This window comes from Sinocyclocheilus grahami, unplaced genomic scaffold, assembly GCF_001515645.1.
Source record: "Sinocyclocheilus grahami isolate Dianchi unplaced genomic scaffold, SAMN03320097.WGS_v1.1 scaffold67.1, whole genome shotgun sequence".
Taxonomy (NCBI): domain Eukaryota; kingdom Metazoa; phylum Chordata; class Actinopteri; order Cypriniformes; family Cyprinidae; genus Sinocyclocheilus; species Sinocyclocheilus grahami.
This window is the reverse complement of record NW_015505246.1, coordinates 330846-346524: the sequence shown is the minus strand read 5'-3', so window position 1 is coordinate 346524 and position 15679 is coordinate 330846. Positions and strand designations below refer to the sequence as shown.

General features: G+C 36.2%; 2 protein-coding genes across 2 annotated transcripts in view; one reads left to right on the top strand and one right to left on the bottom strand.

Annotated features, from left to right (window-relative positions):
* itpr1a (inositol 1,4,5-trisphosphate receptor, type 1a) overlaps positions 1-3530 on the top strand; it is a 44930-nt gene extending 41400 nt beyond the window's left edge. The window contains exons 59-60 of the mRNA XM_016272085.1: positions 2103-2264; positions 2462-3530. Coding sequence (XP_016127571.1) covers positions 2103-2264; positions 2462-2548 — 249 coding nt within the window. The 3' untranslated portion in view covers positions 2549-3530. The remainder of the gene's footprint in view (positions 1-2102; positions 2265-2461) is intronic.
* pfkfb4b (6-phosphofructo-2-kinase/fructose-2,6-biphosphatase 4b) lies at positions 3092-14062 on the bottom strand. Its single transcript, XM_016271987.1, has 14 exons — positions 13703-14062; positions 11301-11417; positions 11136-11232; positions 10952-11018; positions 10192-10266; positions 10036-10092; positions 9755-9876; positions 9440-9647; positions 8053-8199; positions 7871-7975; positions 7658-7787; positions 7519-7581; positions 4439-4503; positions 3092-4352 (listed from the first exon to the last, which is right to left on the bottom strand). The coding sequence occupies exons 1-14, from the start codon at positions 13821-13823 to the stop codon at positions 4293-4295; spliced, it is 1434 nt and encodes a 477-aa protein (XP_016127473.1). The 5' UTR covers positions 13824-14062; the 3' UTR covers positions 3092-4292.
* Between the last annotated feature and the right edge of the window lie 1617 nt (positions 14063-15679).

The window sequence follows — 15679 nt, the reverse complement described above, 5'->3', positions numbered from 1 at the left end:
GTGAAGAACTTGTTGCATCTTTCCCAAAAAGACTCATGGCTTTATTAGATCAAAAGGGTGCTTCTACTAAATACTGAGCAAAGGGTCTGAATACTTAGGACCATGTGATATTTCAGTTTTTCTTTTTTAATAAATCTGCAAAAATGTCAACAATTCTGTGTTTTTCTGTCAATATGGGGTGCTGTGTGTTCCTCACATTAATGAGGAAAAAAAATGAACTTAAATGATTTTAGCAAATGGCTGCAATATAACAAAGAGTGAAAAATTTAAGGGGGTCTGAATACTTTCTGAATTTTTATAAATATATATCAGGGCCGTTCCCTCCGAGGAGGCAAGGGAGGCAGTGTCTAATAAAAAAATAATCGATATTACAAACATAAATCGCAAATATTACTAAATATGGCATTAAAAGTATAAAAGTCACTCGTTTTTATAAAGTAACACTGTCCAACAGCGACACCTGCAGGTAAAGTTACAGCGGAGGCTTGCGTCCCTTCAGTCCATAGACTTACAACAGAGACCCCTTAGCGTGCCGTGACTTTTCTGGGTTGTAATTGTGAATGAATGGGGGAAAGTCACGTGAGAGGAGGCAATGTCTCCATGGTACTATAATTGGATATGATCGGTTATGATTGAATGTGATTGGTTCATGCGATAAATCCCGCCTCTTGTTTTTGTGCGAGCTCTCGGCCTGAATGAACTTGAAGAAAATGATGACGTTATTGACTAATTATAAAGTAAGTAAACAACTCTCCCGCTTAGATACCACTACTTTGTGTCACATCAAAATAAAACTTGAAATGGTCTGAGAACGTGATGACTGCGTCGGTTTGTAGTGAACATTCAGCGTGATGAAATGAAAAGATATATCTTCGTCTGTGGCAGTGTTTACAGAGCTTTTATGACGATGACCCGAAATAAGTTGACTATTAAAAAAAACAGCTAAACATCAGTTCAAAAATAAAAAATATTGGTAACATTTTACAATAAGGTGTCATTTAATGTGTTAACTAATATGAACAAACAATGAACATTTATTACGGTATTTATTAATCTTTGTTTTCATTAGTTAATACATACTGTTGTTCATTGTTAGTTCATGTTAGTTCACAGTGCATAAACTAATGTTGACAAACACAACTTTTGATTTTAATAGTGCATTAGTAAATGTTGAAATTAATATTAACTAAGATGAATAAATGCTGTAGAAGTAGGCTATTGTTTATTCTTAGTTCATGTTAACTAAAGTAGTTAACTAATGAAACATTATTGTAAATTGTTTCCAAAATATTGTTCAAATTGTTACTGCCTTTAGTTATTATTTTTATATAAATATAAAAATGCATAAAAAAACGTCACTTAATTTGACACTTTTTCTTTGATGATGAACCAGCCAGGCCGACTTCTCCAGAACGTCCAGATGGCCAGTCCACCCCTGTATATTTATATGTATATGTATATACAGTACTACTGTATATAAGGCATTCGTCCGGTTTTTGTACTTAAAACGCTACTGTGAGAAGGATTAGTTTCTTCCGCATCTCATCCAACACCTCCGTTGCTAATTCCAAGTAAAACAAATAAAAATATATGTAAGTTCTGAGCATCTTCTCAATGTAAAATTTAATTACAAAAAAATTTCAATATATGTATTGTTGTATATATTTTTGTGTACTTGAGATTGTTTTACTTTAAATTTAGTTGTATTTTAATTTTACACTGATGTTAATTACAAAATCACTATATTTAGACACTATGATTTTAATTACCTTTAATGATCAATGACAAATTATTTCAAACATATTACATTAAAATGAGGATAACATCTATATTCACATTACAACAATTAAAATGAGAGCAGAAAATTAAGCAAGAATCATGTGCTTTATTCCAAAATAAATAAATAACCCAAAATGATATCGACCTAATCTTTATATATCCTAGTCATATGTCAACTCAAAATACAATATATATTCACCCATAGCATTTTAAGGTATTTTAAATCCACTGCACATTTTCTTCACAAAGCAGCTTTGATAAAATCATGGTTTATCCTTTTCATGTTATTTATCAGTAACGTGACCTCTTTAACCCCCATTCAGGAACACAATCTGGACTGGTTTCCACGTATGAGGGCCATGTCACTGGTCAGCAGTGATGGTGAAGGTGAACAAAATGAACTGCGCAGTTTGCAGGAGAAATTAGAGTCCACAATGAGGCTGGTCTCCAACCTGACAAATCAGCTCACAGAGCTCAAAGAGCAGGTGCGTGTTTGACTAGTTTGATTAGTTTGACAAAGGTGCATGTATACACAGGCTGCCAAATTATTCTTAATAACAAACGGTATGCTTGTACGACACCTTAATTGCAGATGTGTCATAAGCTGGCAGTTTGTGGTATGAGGTATGCATTTCTAAGTTAATGCTGTTTGTCTGAACTCATCCCTTTTGTCAATCTTCAGATGACTGAGCAGAGGAAACACAAGCAGCGGATTGGTCTGCTAGGAAACCCCGCCCACCTCAACATCAACCCACAGCAGCCGGCATGAGAGGTGAGGCCTGAGGCCTGACTGACATAATGGAGCCTCATTCAAGCATATACCGTCACAGCCTTAAAACTATCATCTTAATAGGGACTCTTACATAATCATGAGGTCATGTCTGGTCATACTTGGACATGTACACTCACTCACAGACTCCAATCATGACATTTTGAGCCTCATTGCTGTATGGTGTTTTTTTTAAGGGCTGACGTGATCACTTCTGAAATAATCTTTGCACTGTGTATGAGTGTAGTATTATAGGATGCCTTCACAGAGTGCTTCTTAGAATTATGTCCCTCTGGATTTCTTTGCACCTTTCTATCAGAATGGATTGCGTTTGAGATTATTAATTTGTGTGAAATTTTTATATATTTTTTCTTCGTATATTTATTTTGAATTTCTATAGCTAAGATGGACATCCATATGGAAGGTTTAATAAACACCTAAACTTACATGTTTCTAGAACTAATAATGAATGAGACTAAATTGCCTTTAAAAGATGAGTTCGCTTTATAGGAACACCTCTGCTATAAACACGCCAGAACTCGGTTCATGACAGAATGTTTTAATGACAGTACTTCCAGAAAATGTGACATTGTGCGTCAAATTTGAGAACCATGAGCTTCACACGCATTATCAGTCATTCCTACCAACCACAGAGACCCACAGGACGGATTAAATCACAGATTCGCAGAGCTCTTCATATTCGGTTCCGAGAAGTGCTCTTCAAAGAAAAAAAAAGAAAGAAAAAAAACAGTAATAAACATAATAATTGAGATGAAAACATTTCACTCACTTTATCTCCATAAACACTATAGACTGTAGAGTAAAAAAACAAAAAAATATATATAATCACAAATGAACTTCAAATCTATAGTTGAGATTTAGGAAAGTACACTCTTTGTGCAAAAAATAAAGTTATTAAAGAAAAGTACAAGTATGCTTAACGTGCAAAAACAAATAATAGCCTACTATTGTAACAAGGCTTTAAAAAAAAATGTAAACATTGAGGTAATATATTTGAAAATTTCTTGCTACATTTTGAGCATCCTAACTGACAGCTGTTTTTAAACATCTGTCACAATTGTGATAGGAGCTGCAATATCCAGGTGGTTTCAACACTGTACGAAAGTAAAGTTCATGTGCACTGATTTATCTGCAATTATGCTTTTTTTAACCCAAGTCATGTATTCTGTTTTTATGAATAGCATTTAGTGTTAGATGACAGCCAAAGCACTTAATTTACATTCTAGTGTGTGAATGATTGAGATGTAAAATATTGCTTAAGAAAGCGTGAAGACAGCAAGCAAATAATAAAAAATAAAAAAAACATTAAATAGCCAGTATGTGGAAAAGACACACCAGCACTGATCATTTATTCTCACATACAAAACGTTAATGATTCCAGCAAAAATCTTCAGTAGAAAATTATAGAAAGAAAACTTGAATCGCCTTCAAATCTGCTCTGCGCCAGCCTCGATTGCATGCACAGACCTACATGTGTGAACGTGCTCACACTCGCACCCCAACACTAGGGTTATTAATCAATAACTGGATTCCAGTCACCTATGTGGCAATTGAGAAAAGAGGATAATACAAATATGAGGCTTAACGTTGCTCATCTTCAGGACTCATAACTGACTTTCTGCCCAGCATTTCCAAACACTCAGAAACCAACGAGAGGAGTCAAATAAAAAGGATGGAGCAGCCTGATGGAGTGTTGCTGATGTACAGGATGTGAGGTCATAGGTCAGTAGTGGGCTGGAACAGTGAGAAGAGCCTCCTCTGGCAAACGGGAAATGTCCACATTCTGTCACAGTCAGAAAAAATTTATTATTTTTCCAAATATCATAAGAATTAATATTTATATATGTAAAATGACTGTGGTTTTGTCACCTCAGGTTTGTCTCTGTGAGTGTTCACCGCCTCCACATTAAGATAGATCGACTCCACTTTGCAGCCTAATGCAGGACAGAATCTAGGTTACATTCAAGTACATTTCAAGAGTTCATGTTTCCAGGTAATTAAATTAGCTCTTCAACAGATAAAACGTCGGGGGGGGAAAGCTCTCTCAAGAAATTTCTCAGCGAGTCTTTAAACATGTTTCATAAAACACTGCCGTAACAGAATAAAAACCTCTCCGATTCATATTTGGCTGCATGAAGCTACTTAATTAAGGTCGACACTCCTTGTTCTTTTCTTCGCGTTGAACTGCTCAATAGTTTTTACTGTCAGTGCTGCCGTTTCACACAGAACAGGACAATGCAGAACAACTTGTCACTACTCTTGTAGAGTCAAGTTGGTCTTAAAGGAACAGTACACTCATTAAAAAAAATGAGATGACCTCAGAATGTTCCTTACAAAAAGTGACGTGACATGTGACCAAGTATGGTGACCCATACTCGGAATTAGTGCTCTGCATTTATCCCATCCAAAGTGCGCACACACAGCAGTGAACACAAACACACCCTGAACACACACCCGGAGCAGTGGGCAGCCATTTTTTGCTGGGAGCAGTTGGGGGTTCGGTGCCTTGCTCAAGGGCACCTCAGTCGTGGTATTGAAGGAGAGCGCTGTACATTCACTCCCCCCACCTACAATCCCTGCCGGTACGAGACTCGAACCCGCAACCTTGGGTTACGAGTCCGACTCTCTAACCATTAGGCCTCGACTTCCCCGAAAACGCTATGATACAATGTGAGAAGACTTGACTACATTGTGCATGAGTCACAGTATTTTTTTTTCTGTTACTGACAGCCCAGTCCCTATCCACTTCCATTGTATGGAAAACAGATTCTGCAGGAATTGATCAACTGCACTGATCATTTTTTGATCGATGGAGAAAAAAAAAAATACTGGTAATCGTGGTTTAGATTGACATGTTTACAGAGTTCTGCGCATAACCAAAAAATAAAAATAAAAATCATGGCCACAAATTAAGAAGTCATTCTCACGACTTAGATTAACATTAATTTGTTTGTTTTAGATCAATTCTGGCCACGTTGTATCCAGTTAGTTCCCTTGTTTCTATATTCTATTTCGCAGCCGCGCACTTCTTCCACCGCTGCCACGCAGAAGAAATAATGTGCCGCGCACACGCATAAATGAGTTGGGAAAGCCATTTGCGAAAGCAAATGAATTGCAATGCTCGGGTAAACCGCTATAGAGTTGATATTGCTATAGAGTTAATATCACTATAGAGTTAGCACCGGTGAATGCGGTTTACCGGTTTCATAGTTCGAGAATGATGTGCGCCAAATGAGTCGCTGTAGAAACCGAATATTTTAATGTTTGCGGACGAAATAGCTCAATTCGACAGCCAACGCAAACGCAATGACATGTGAAATAAAATGTCATCATGTATTAAAGAAGAGTGGCTTGATTAAGTGTATGATGAGCACAGAACGGTAACAAAACTCAGAGACATTTACCGTCACACACAGGTGTATTGTGCAAACTGTACTTCATAGGGATGTTTAGATGGCTATAGAAGAATTCACGTTCAAGTTTATTTTTAAATATTTAACTTACAGATCTCAGTTTAAATGCTTCAGTTTGTTTTCTATTCTATCAGTTTAAATGGTTCAGTTTGTTTTGATATTATATTATGTTAGGCCTATATTATAAACCTAATAATTAAATGTTTTTTAATGGAGTCTCTTATGCTCATCAAGGATGTATTTATTTGATCGAAAATACAGGGAAAAAAACAGTAATATTGTGAAACATTATTGCAATTTCTAATATTGGTTTCCTATTTTAATATACTTTAAAATATAAATTTATTCCCGTGAAGAAAAGCTGAATTTTCAGCATCATTACTCCAGTCATTCATATGATCAGTGTCATATGATTCTTCAGAAATCATTCTAATATGCTGATTTATTATCAGTGTTGAAACTGTTGTGCTGCTTAATTTTTTTTTGAACTGGTGATACTTTTTTTCTTTGATTAATAAAAAGTTAAAAAGAACAGCATTTATTCAAAATAGAAATATTTTCTGAAAATATACGTCTTTACTATCACTTTTTATCCATTTAACACATTCTTGCTGAATAAAAGTATTAATTTCTTTTTTTAATTACTGAATACAAACTTTTGAATAGTAGTGTATATTGTAACACAAAATTTCTATTTTGAATAAACACTGTTCTTTTTAACTTTTTAATTATCAAAGAATCCTGAAAAAATATCACAGGTCCCAAAAAAATATTACGCAACTGTTTCCAACACTGATAATAAATCAGCATATTAGAATGATTTGTGAAGGATCATGTGACACTGAAGACTGGAGTAATGATTCTGAAAATTGTTTTCATAGGAATAAATTATATTTGAAAGTATATTAAAATAGAAAACTTTTATTTTAAATTGCAATAATATTTCACAATATTATTTTGTGAAATAATATTCAGTATTTTAATCAAATAGATACAGCCTTGATGAGCATAAGAAACTTCTTTAATAAACATTATTGATCCCAAACTTTTGAATGGCAGTGTATTTATACTGTAAAAAAATACAAAATAAAAGTTTTCTCAGGTAACCTAAAATGTACATCTAGTCACAGGTCGAATTAAATACAAATAGCACATTAAAGTTAAAAGTTACACCCTTTTTTGTGTGCGCTGTACAAGTCTGGTATAAAGAATGTTTTTGCTCAGGTGGCCGAAATGTCCGCCCAATAGAGAAAAGTTTTGCTCAGCAAGAAAAAAAATTGGAGGGAACATTGGCCGGACCTGAAACTCGAACTCACGACCTTCGGGGTTACAAGTCCGACTCTCTATCCATTAGGCCACGACTGCCCATGACTAATAAGAATTTGTAGCCAAAATACCTTGTGTTTTTCCCCCGACATCTCATGTGCAGGGCTCCGTACATGTGCTCAATGATGTTAAATTTCATTTTTGGTTGAAGTACTAACTATAATGCTGTACACATGCTCCTTAAATGTGTAAGATAGAAGAGTTTCTCACCATAGGCCACAGGAGTAAGCTTCAGGACTGTGTGTAGGGGGCATTTCAGGTACGGCAGCTCTTCTGGAGGGCAAACGAAAGGTTAAAGATAACAATATGCAAATATTTTATTAACCATGGCATGTCCCCATCTACACACCTGCACTCTTGTCCAGGAAGTAAGCAAGCAGACAGCGCATAACAGCCTGGTGACAAATAACCAACACATTCTCCTGCCGTTCAAGCTCCATAATGACTGGCTCCAATCGCTGGACAAGATCCTCATAAGACTGTAAAGAGCGGGAACGTTCAATTTTCTCCGATTTAATGAGGTTCATTTGTAGCTGGCTGTAAATATAGTTTTTCAACACACCTCTCCTTTTGGGTAACGGTAGCGATATTTGTCTTGGTCTCTGAGGGCGAACTCCAGAGGATAATGTTCCTGGATCTCCTCATACATCATCTCCTCACAAACACCCTACACACAGGCTGAGAGTCACTCAACTGGCACTTTTAAATGGAATTACAAAGAAAACACTGTCATATAATACTTACAGCATCAATCTCATTGAGGGCTTTCCATTGTTCGTAGGGTACACCCAGCGCCTCAGCGGTCTGAATGGACCGCTTCATCTGACTCGTCCACACCTTGAGATCCTTTATATTCTGATCCTGTATAAACCTCCCTAGACACTGAGCAAACTAAAATATACAAGAAAAGAAAGAGGCAATTAAATCCAAATGACCAATTCTGTAGACACTCTTTCACAGACACAAAGCATATCGCACCTCTTTACCGCGGGGCGACAGGCCTGAATCCCCTCCGATGCGACCTCTGACGTTAAGGTCACTCTCTCCATGTCGACAGAGGTAGATGGAGCGCGGTGTGATGTGGATGTTCATCAGATAATAAACGATTCTGCTCTGGATGTGGTCGAGTACACAGTTCACCAGATACCGCTGACCCACGTCCATTATTTTAATGTATGACAACTCCCTGTAAGACAACACTTACAGCATTAAAGCAACTACACACAAAATGCATAAATAGAATACATTATCACATTCTAAGTAAGAGGAAAGAAATTTAATCGGATTTCTGACCTGTCTAGGTTTTCATCCAGTGGCTGGTAACTGTTCTCATAGCATTTGATCCTCTTCATAAAGTCCTGGATGGCTTCTTCAGTGTTGCGGTCAGTGTAGTCCGGACTGCCTAGCTTCACCTGCTGCTCTCCGACACACAAAAAAGGAGAAATTAATGCTGGGATAATTTGATAAATAATAATAATAATAATAATAATGTACTGAAGAAAAATGCTTTACATTAGAAATCACTGGAGTACTACAAGTTTGAATCTCTTGTCAATTTTTAAACATCGCCTTACCACAATGTTCGCTGCAATAACGCTGGGGTCTTCACACACAGACTCCACAAAAAACACCTAATTAAAAATAAAGAGACTGGAGGGTAGTAAAATTAAAAAGAAAAAACACTTAACTACACAAAATAATGCCAACGTTTTATGAACGTTGTGTTTTACCTTATAGCCATTTTGTTCTGCAAATCTCATGATGGTGGCCCTCCGTTCTCTGGTTGTGTTCGTGGCATCAAACACCTGAAAAAAATTAATAAATCAACACACTCCTGAATAAGTTTCAATGTTTTTGAAAAAAATACAAATTAAATCTATGCCCACCAAGGCTGTATTTATTCTATCAAAAACAGTAAAAGTTGTATTGTAAAATATTACTCAAATTTTAAATAACTGTAATTGTTCAAATGTAATTTACTCCTGTGATGGCAAAGCAGAATTTTCAGCATCATTTGTATAAACCTCCCTAGACACTGAGCAAACTAAAATATACAAGAAAAGAAAGAGGCAATTAAATCCAAATGACCAATTCTGTAGACACTCTTTCACAGACACAAAGCATATCGCACCTCTTTACCGCGGGGCGACAGGCCTGAATCCCCTCCGATGCGACCTCTGACGTTAAGGTCACTCTCTCCATGTCGACAGAGGTAGATGGAGCGCGGTGTGATGTGGATGTTCATCAGATAATAAACGATTCTGCTCTGGATGTGGTCGAGTACACAGTTCACCAGATACCGCTGACCCACGTCCATTATTTTAATGTATGACAACTCCCTGTAAGACAACACTTACAGCATTAAAGCAACTACACACAAAATGCATAAATAGAATACATTATCACATTCTAAGTAAGAGGAAAGAAATTTAATCGGATTTCTGACCTGTCTAGGTTTTCATCCAGTGGCTGGTAACTGTTCTCATAGCATTTGATCCTCTTCATAAAGTCCTGGATGGCTTCTTCAGTGTTGCGGTCAGTGTAGTCCGGACTGCCTAGCTTCACCTGCTGCTCTCCGACACACAAAAAAGGAGAAATTAATGCTGGGATAATTTGATAAATAATAATAATAATAATAATAATGTACTGAAGAAAAATGCTTTACATTAGAAATCACTGGAGTACTACAAGTTTGAATCTCTTGTCAATTTTTAAACATCGCCTTACCACAATGTTCGCTGCAATAACGCTGGGGTCTTCACACACAGACTCCACAAAAAACACCTAATTAAAAATAAAGAGACTGGAGGGTAGTAAAATTAAAAAGAAAAAACACTTAACTACACAAAATAATGCCAACGTTTTATGAACGTTGTGTTTTACCTTATAGCCATTTTGTTCTGCAAATCTCATGATGGTGGCCCTCCGTTCTCTGGTTGTGTTCGTGGCATCAAACACCTGAAAAAAATTAATAAATCAACACACTCCTGAATAAGTTTCAATGTTTTTGAAAAAAATACAAATTAAATCTATGCCCACCAAGGCTGTATTTATTCTATCAAAAACAGTAAAAGTTGTATTGTAAAATATTACTCAAATTTTAAATAACTGTAATTGTTCAAATGTAATTTACTCCTGTGATGGCAAAGCAGAATTTTCAGCATCATTATTCCAGTCTTCAGTGTCACATGATCCTTCAGAAATCATTCTAAAGATGCTTAAGAAACATTTCTTAGCAGGATCAATGTTGAAAACTTAATATTTTTAGGATTTTTTGTTGAATAGAAAATAAAAAGGAGCAAATACAAAGAGCAGCATTTATTTGAAATATAAATTATAAATTATTATAACATTATACTTTACGGTCACTTTTGATCAATATAATGCTTTTGGTGCTCAAATAACATTTCCTATTATTATCATCATTGTTGAAAACATCTGAACTGCTGAATATCTTTGTGGAAAACGTGATACAGATTATTTGATGAATAGAAACCTCAAAAGAACAGCATTCATTTGAAATAGAAATCTCTTGTAATGCTACAAATGTTGCTGCTGTCACTTTTTATCAATGTAATGTCTCCATGCTTTAATGAAAGGTAGCGTATAAATTATAAATCAGTGTGATGAAAATGCTACTCACAGCAACCTGGCCGCCCTCAACACTGAGGTACTGTCTGACGTCATTGCATGCTGCCAAAGCACACTGCCTAAAAACAGAATTAAAATAATTAATTAAATAAATCATATGACAACACAAAATGCACAACAACAGCAAAGATATATGAAAACAACCATCCACAAATGGAAAACATGCTGACTCTTACTTTCTTATCTTCAGCCCTTCCTCATTATCAGGGCGAAAGAATTCAAAGCTCTTGTAGATTTTCACACATTCTCTTCGATACTGTCCCACATTGAATTCTGCAAAAAATACACTGATTTAGTCACTGTATACTACTGGATGTAAAAATGAGGGCATTTTACTGTACCTTTTGTTGGTACACCAATCCAGTTGAGGTAGCGTGTGAGTTTTTTAGAAATGTAGGTTTTGCCTCTCGCTGGCAGGCCAACAGTCACAATAAGAGTGGGACAGTTGGTCATGCAAACTGCCAAGACACAGAGAGACAGAGAATAAAAATGTGTCTGTAAATATAAGCTTTTCTGTGTACAGAGAGTGAATACTCTGTTTTGTTTTGTTTTGATTTGGCATGAATAATCTGTCAGAGCAAACCATGCAGACTATTGTTGGTCAGAGGAACATACACACAGCGTCTCTACAGCCTCTAAAGAAATTTGAAATGATTTTCCTAATTCAATGAGAATAAACGGATTCTGGATATTGTGAAATATTATTAAATAGTCTTTGGCTTTTTACTTTTCACCTTTCAACATTTGAAACATTTTCAACCAGATACTGGCATAAACCAAATAATTTCTGCAGATCATCCATTTATTTTATACATTTGCATCAGTCCTCCTGATGCATATTATTCATGTTTTTGTTATTCCTGGTTATCAAGCTCTTCTCAATATCTGCTGATTCCTCATTAATCAGGTTCCTCAGATACTGAGAGATCGTGTGCACTGTGTACCACAATGCAGTCAATTCTCCGCTGACTAATTAAATACGGATCCTGCTGAGACTGTTCAGCATCAGTTTTTGCTGCAAGTATAGCTCATTCAGTGTCATGTTCATGGAGTTCAAAATGAATCTTACACAAATTACGCGAAAATCATCATATAATTAATTCCATCCCTACAAGTGTAGAGAGTCTTTGAGAAACGGCCTCGCTCAGCAAACCTGCTCTTTAAAAGCCTAGAAACTTCCTCTAAAAATCCTGTATGACAGCTTTGGGGCCACAGAGATCTGGAAAAACCCTCAACTGTTGCACAGTTACTTTTCGCCCATTTGAATGCAACAGGCCCTAAGGAATTTAAAGGATATGCCTAAAGTCAGACCACAACCCTGAAATCCCACCCACACCACTTCACAGACAGAATAAAACCACAAAGGTATAACACTTTCATCAAAATAGGATAGGATAGCATGTGTTCATATTTTTTTTTAACTCCTGAGGGAAACTGAGGGGGGAGAAACACATTAAAACATTGTTCATTCAAAACACTTTCCACTATGTAATATTTCCAAAATTACCTCAAAAAGGATTAGTGATCTAGAAATAGTGTAGAATCTAATATATATATATATATATATATATATATATAATAAATCGAAAGATTTTTAGTGTGGATCTTCCCAGATATTTAGTGTAATATATATTCAATAAACTAGCATATTGTAATGAACTGTTTCATTTGGTTTATCAAAACAGGAGCTAAATGACAAACACTAGGTCACATTCTCTGTCATGATGTTTATCAACAGGGTGACAATGAGCTGATCAACATGAGCCTAGAGAGCATCAGGGGTCTGCTGTTCACACGCTGCACACATGGGCAGCGAATGTTGACGCGCCATTGACCAATCAGAGAGAGTCTACAGCCAGGGCTCAGCCAATAGGACACCAGCTACGCAACACAATGCCCGCAGCTACTGCACCAGCCTGAAAACATGCTCGGGCTCTGCTGGTATCTCACGATACAAATTATTCATTTGATATGCTCGTGATGCTGAGTTGTTACTGATAAATATTCGGCTTTGTGCGACGCACTGAACACGTTATTCATATAAGTTACACTCAGTGTTTACGCTTGCCAGTTTTTTCCCAAACAAAGCTTAAGAGACACTGGGAGAAAATATACTGTTGTTAAATACTACAGCGTTTAGATTAGAGCTTCAATGTAGCTTACTGTACTTTACCTAACATCTGAGGCTGAGCAGGTTTCGGTGCATCCTGGTTGCATCATTCCCGTCTTAATACGCTGCGCCTTAGCCCGGGTTCACTGGGTTCACTTACATTATAGTGCTTGTACTAGATGCAAGCCTACAAAGCACTGATCATGTCATTTCTATTCATATTTATTTTGTATTAACGAGGCAAAACACTTTCTTTGAAATTACATGATAAATCAATCAACGAGACAACAAAAAAGCACATATGGTGAAAATCTGGCTAAATACTGAACATGCACCATTAACGTTACTTCCGCACCCGAGAGCATTTTATTACTCAACTCCAGATGGTGACTTTAAGAAACCAAAAAGATACAACTGCTAAATTTGTACTTACACCAGAGATAAAAACATAAAAGATGCGCGTGTACGAATGCAACTTTTCGTAAATTATGCGGGAATTTATAAAAATGAGAGCGTTTGGGACAACTTCACCCAAAATGAACCCCATAAATTGATATAACATTAACCACATTGTCTCTGATCATTTGTAAGTTAGTCGTAAAAAAATGGGCATTTACAGAAAGCAAAACATACCTCTTTTCTGAGAAATGTGTTTTTCCGGTAGCCCGTTCTTGCATGGCATCCATATTTTTCGCAGTGGGTTTTGTGTGAGCTCTCTGGGAATCGCCAATATAACATCTTCGGTGGAACTCATCCTGGCTGTATTATCATGACCCGGTTCTTCAGAGCTGATCGCCTGTTCTCTGATACTGAGCGGACTGAGCTGCTGGCGGTGGGATGTATGTCATATCAGCTGAGCGAGATCAATGACCGACTGTACCGTAATACCAGCAAAAACCGCGCACGCAAAAAAATCCCCCCTCCCTACTTAAAAAACTAGCCTATATGTTTTTAAACTAACGTCAATAATCATAATTACACAATAATACCAGTTACATGAAAACAATCATTAAACCATTAAAAGCCAAATTACATGAGCAAATAAAATGTTTATAACTAACTTGTGAGTAGTTTATGCAGCCCCTAGTGATTATTCTATAACTAAAACAGCTTATTTTAAACTGAATACTGATTAAGCTGAACAATATTTTTTTACATTACATTTAGTAGACGCTTTTATCCAAAGAGACTTGCAAAAGCAATCAAAATCAACAAAAGAGCAATGATATGCAAGTGCTATAACAAATCTGTTAGTTTTTATTATTAAAAACGTCATCTGACAACTTTAACATGACTCTATGCTTTTAATGTCTAATTAGTTCGTTTTAATTAATCAGTTTTAATGTCTTTCTTAATTGTTCCACAATGCAAGCACATCTGCACTTTAATACATACATTCACCGTGGTTCACTGCATATCCAAATCCGTAATAACTCTCCTAATATGTTATACTCGTTCAACAAGTGTTGTTTGTCATCATATTAGTTTTTGGTTAGAGGGCACCCATTCGCTGAAAATTACACAACTTACACTAGAAATACCGCATTGTATCTAATCTACCGTAAAACTACTCAATGATGTGGACAAACTGGGAAAAAAAACATACGAGGAAGGGGGCAAACAAAAAGTCCCGAAATGATCGCAGACGTTTGAGGAAAACAGTTCTGCAGCTACTGTTCACATGAAGTGCACATGGGTCGTGCATGTTGATATATCTTTGTCCAATCAAAGCCCCTCGACAGTACGGAATCGACCAATAGAATGGCAGAGAGACTGCACGAGGAGGCGTGCGCTGAGAAGGGCACAGCGAGGTAAACATCTTGCGGGACATGAACGTTCTGTTCTTTTTAAACACCAAACGCCGTAATAATATTACTAAGAACTTTGCCCTATAAATATATACATAGAAAGTATAGGTTCACCAATAGATGTAGGTCTGTTGTGCTTTCAACAAAATTGTTTTCTTTTCTATACTCTTACATAGGTGTTTTAGTTTGAGATGTCTGCACAACAGAACCATGTTACATTTTTGGTACATTTCTGTCTTAAAACATATTTTTTTAAGAAATATTGTAGTGTCAGGTATGAAAACTAATATTTCTGGCTATGCACATAACTAATGTATATACATTACATCTCTATATACATATACAGTGGGTACAGAAAGTATTCAGACCCCCTTAAATTTTTCACTCTTTGTTATATTGTAGCCATTTGCTAAAATCATTTAAGTTAGGCACAGCGAGGTAAACATCTTGCGGGACATGAACGTTCTGTTCTTTTTAAACACCAAACGCCGTAATAATATTACTAAGAACTTTGCCCTATAAATATATACATAGAAAGTATAGGTTCACCAATAGATGTAGGTCTGTTGTGCTTTCAACAAAATTGTTTTCTTTTCTATACTCTTACATAGGTGTTTTAGTTTGAGATGTCTGCACAACAGAACCATGTTACATTTTTGGTACATTCCTGTCTTAAAACATATTTTTTTAAGAAATATTGTAGTGTCAGGTATGAAAACTAATATTTCTGGCTATGCACATAACTAATGTATATACATTACATGTATATACATATACAGTAGGTACGGAAAGTATTCAGAAC

What these genes read in the sequence shown, in the direction of transcription:
- pfkfb4b (XM_016271987.1), bottom strand. Translation starts at nt 13,823, where the DNA reads ATGAGTTCCACCGAAGATGTTATATTGGCGATTCCCAGAGAGCTCACA. An exon ending in CAGAACAAAATGGCTATAAG is followed by an intron (nt 10,093 to 10,191) that starts GTAAAACACAAC and finishes ATTTTTAATTAG; the next exon opens with GTGTTTTTTGTGGAGTCTGT. An exon ending in ACCGTTACCCAAAAGGAGAG is followed by an intron (nt 7,788 to 7,870) that starts GTGTGTTGAAAA and finishes CGCTCTTTACAG; the next exon opens with TCTTATGAGGATCTTGTCCA.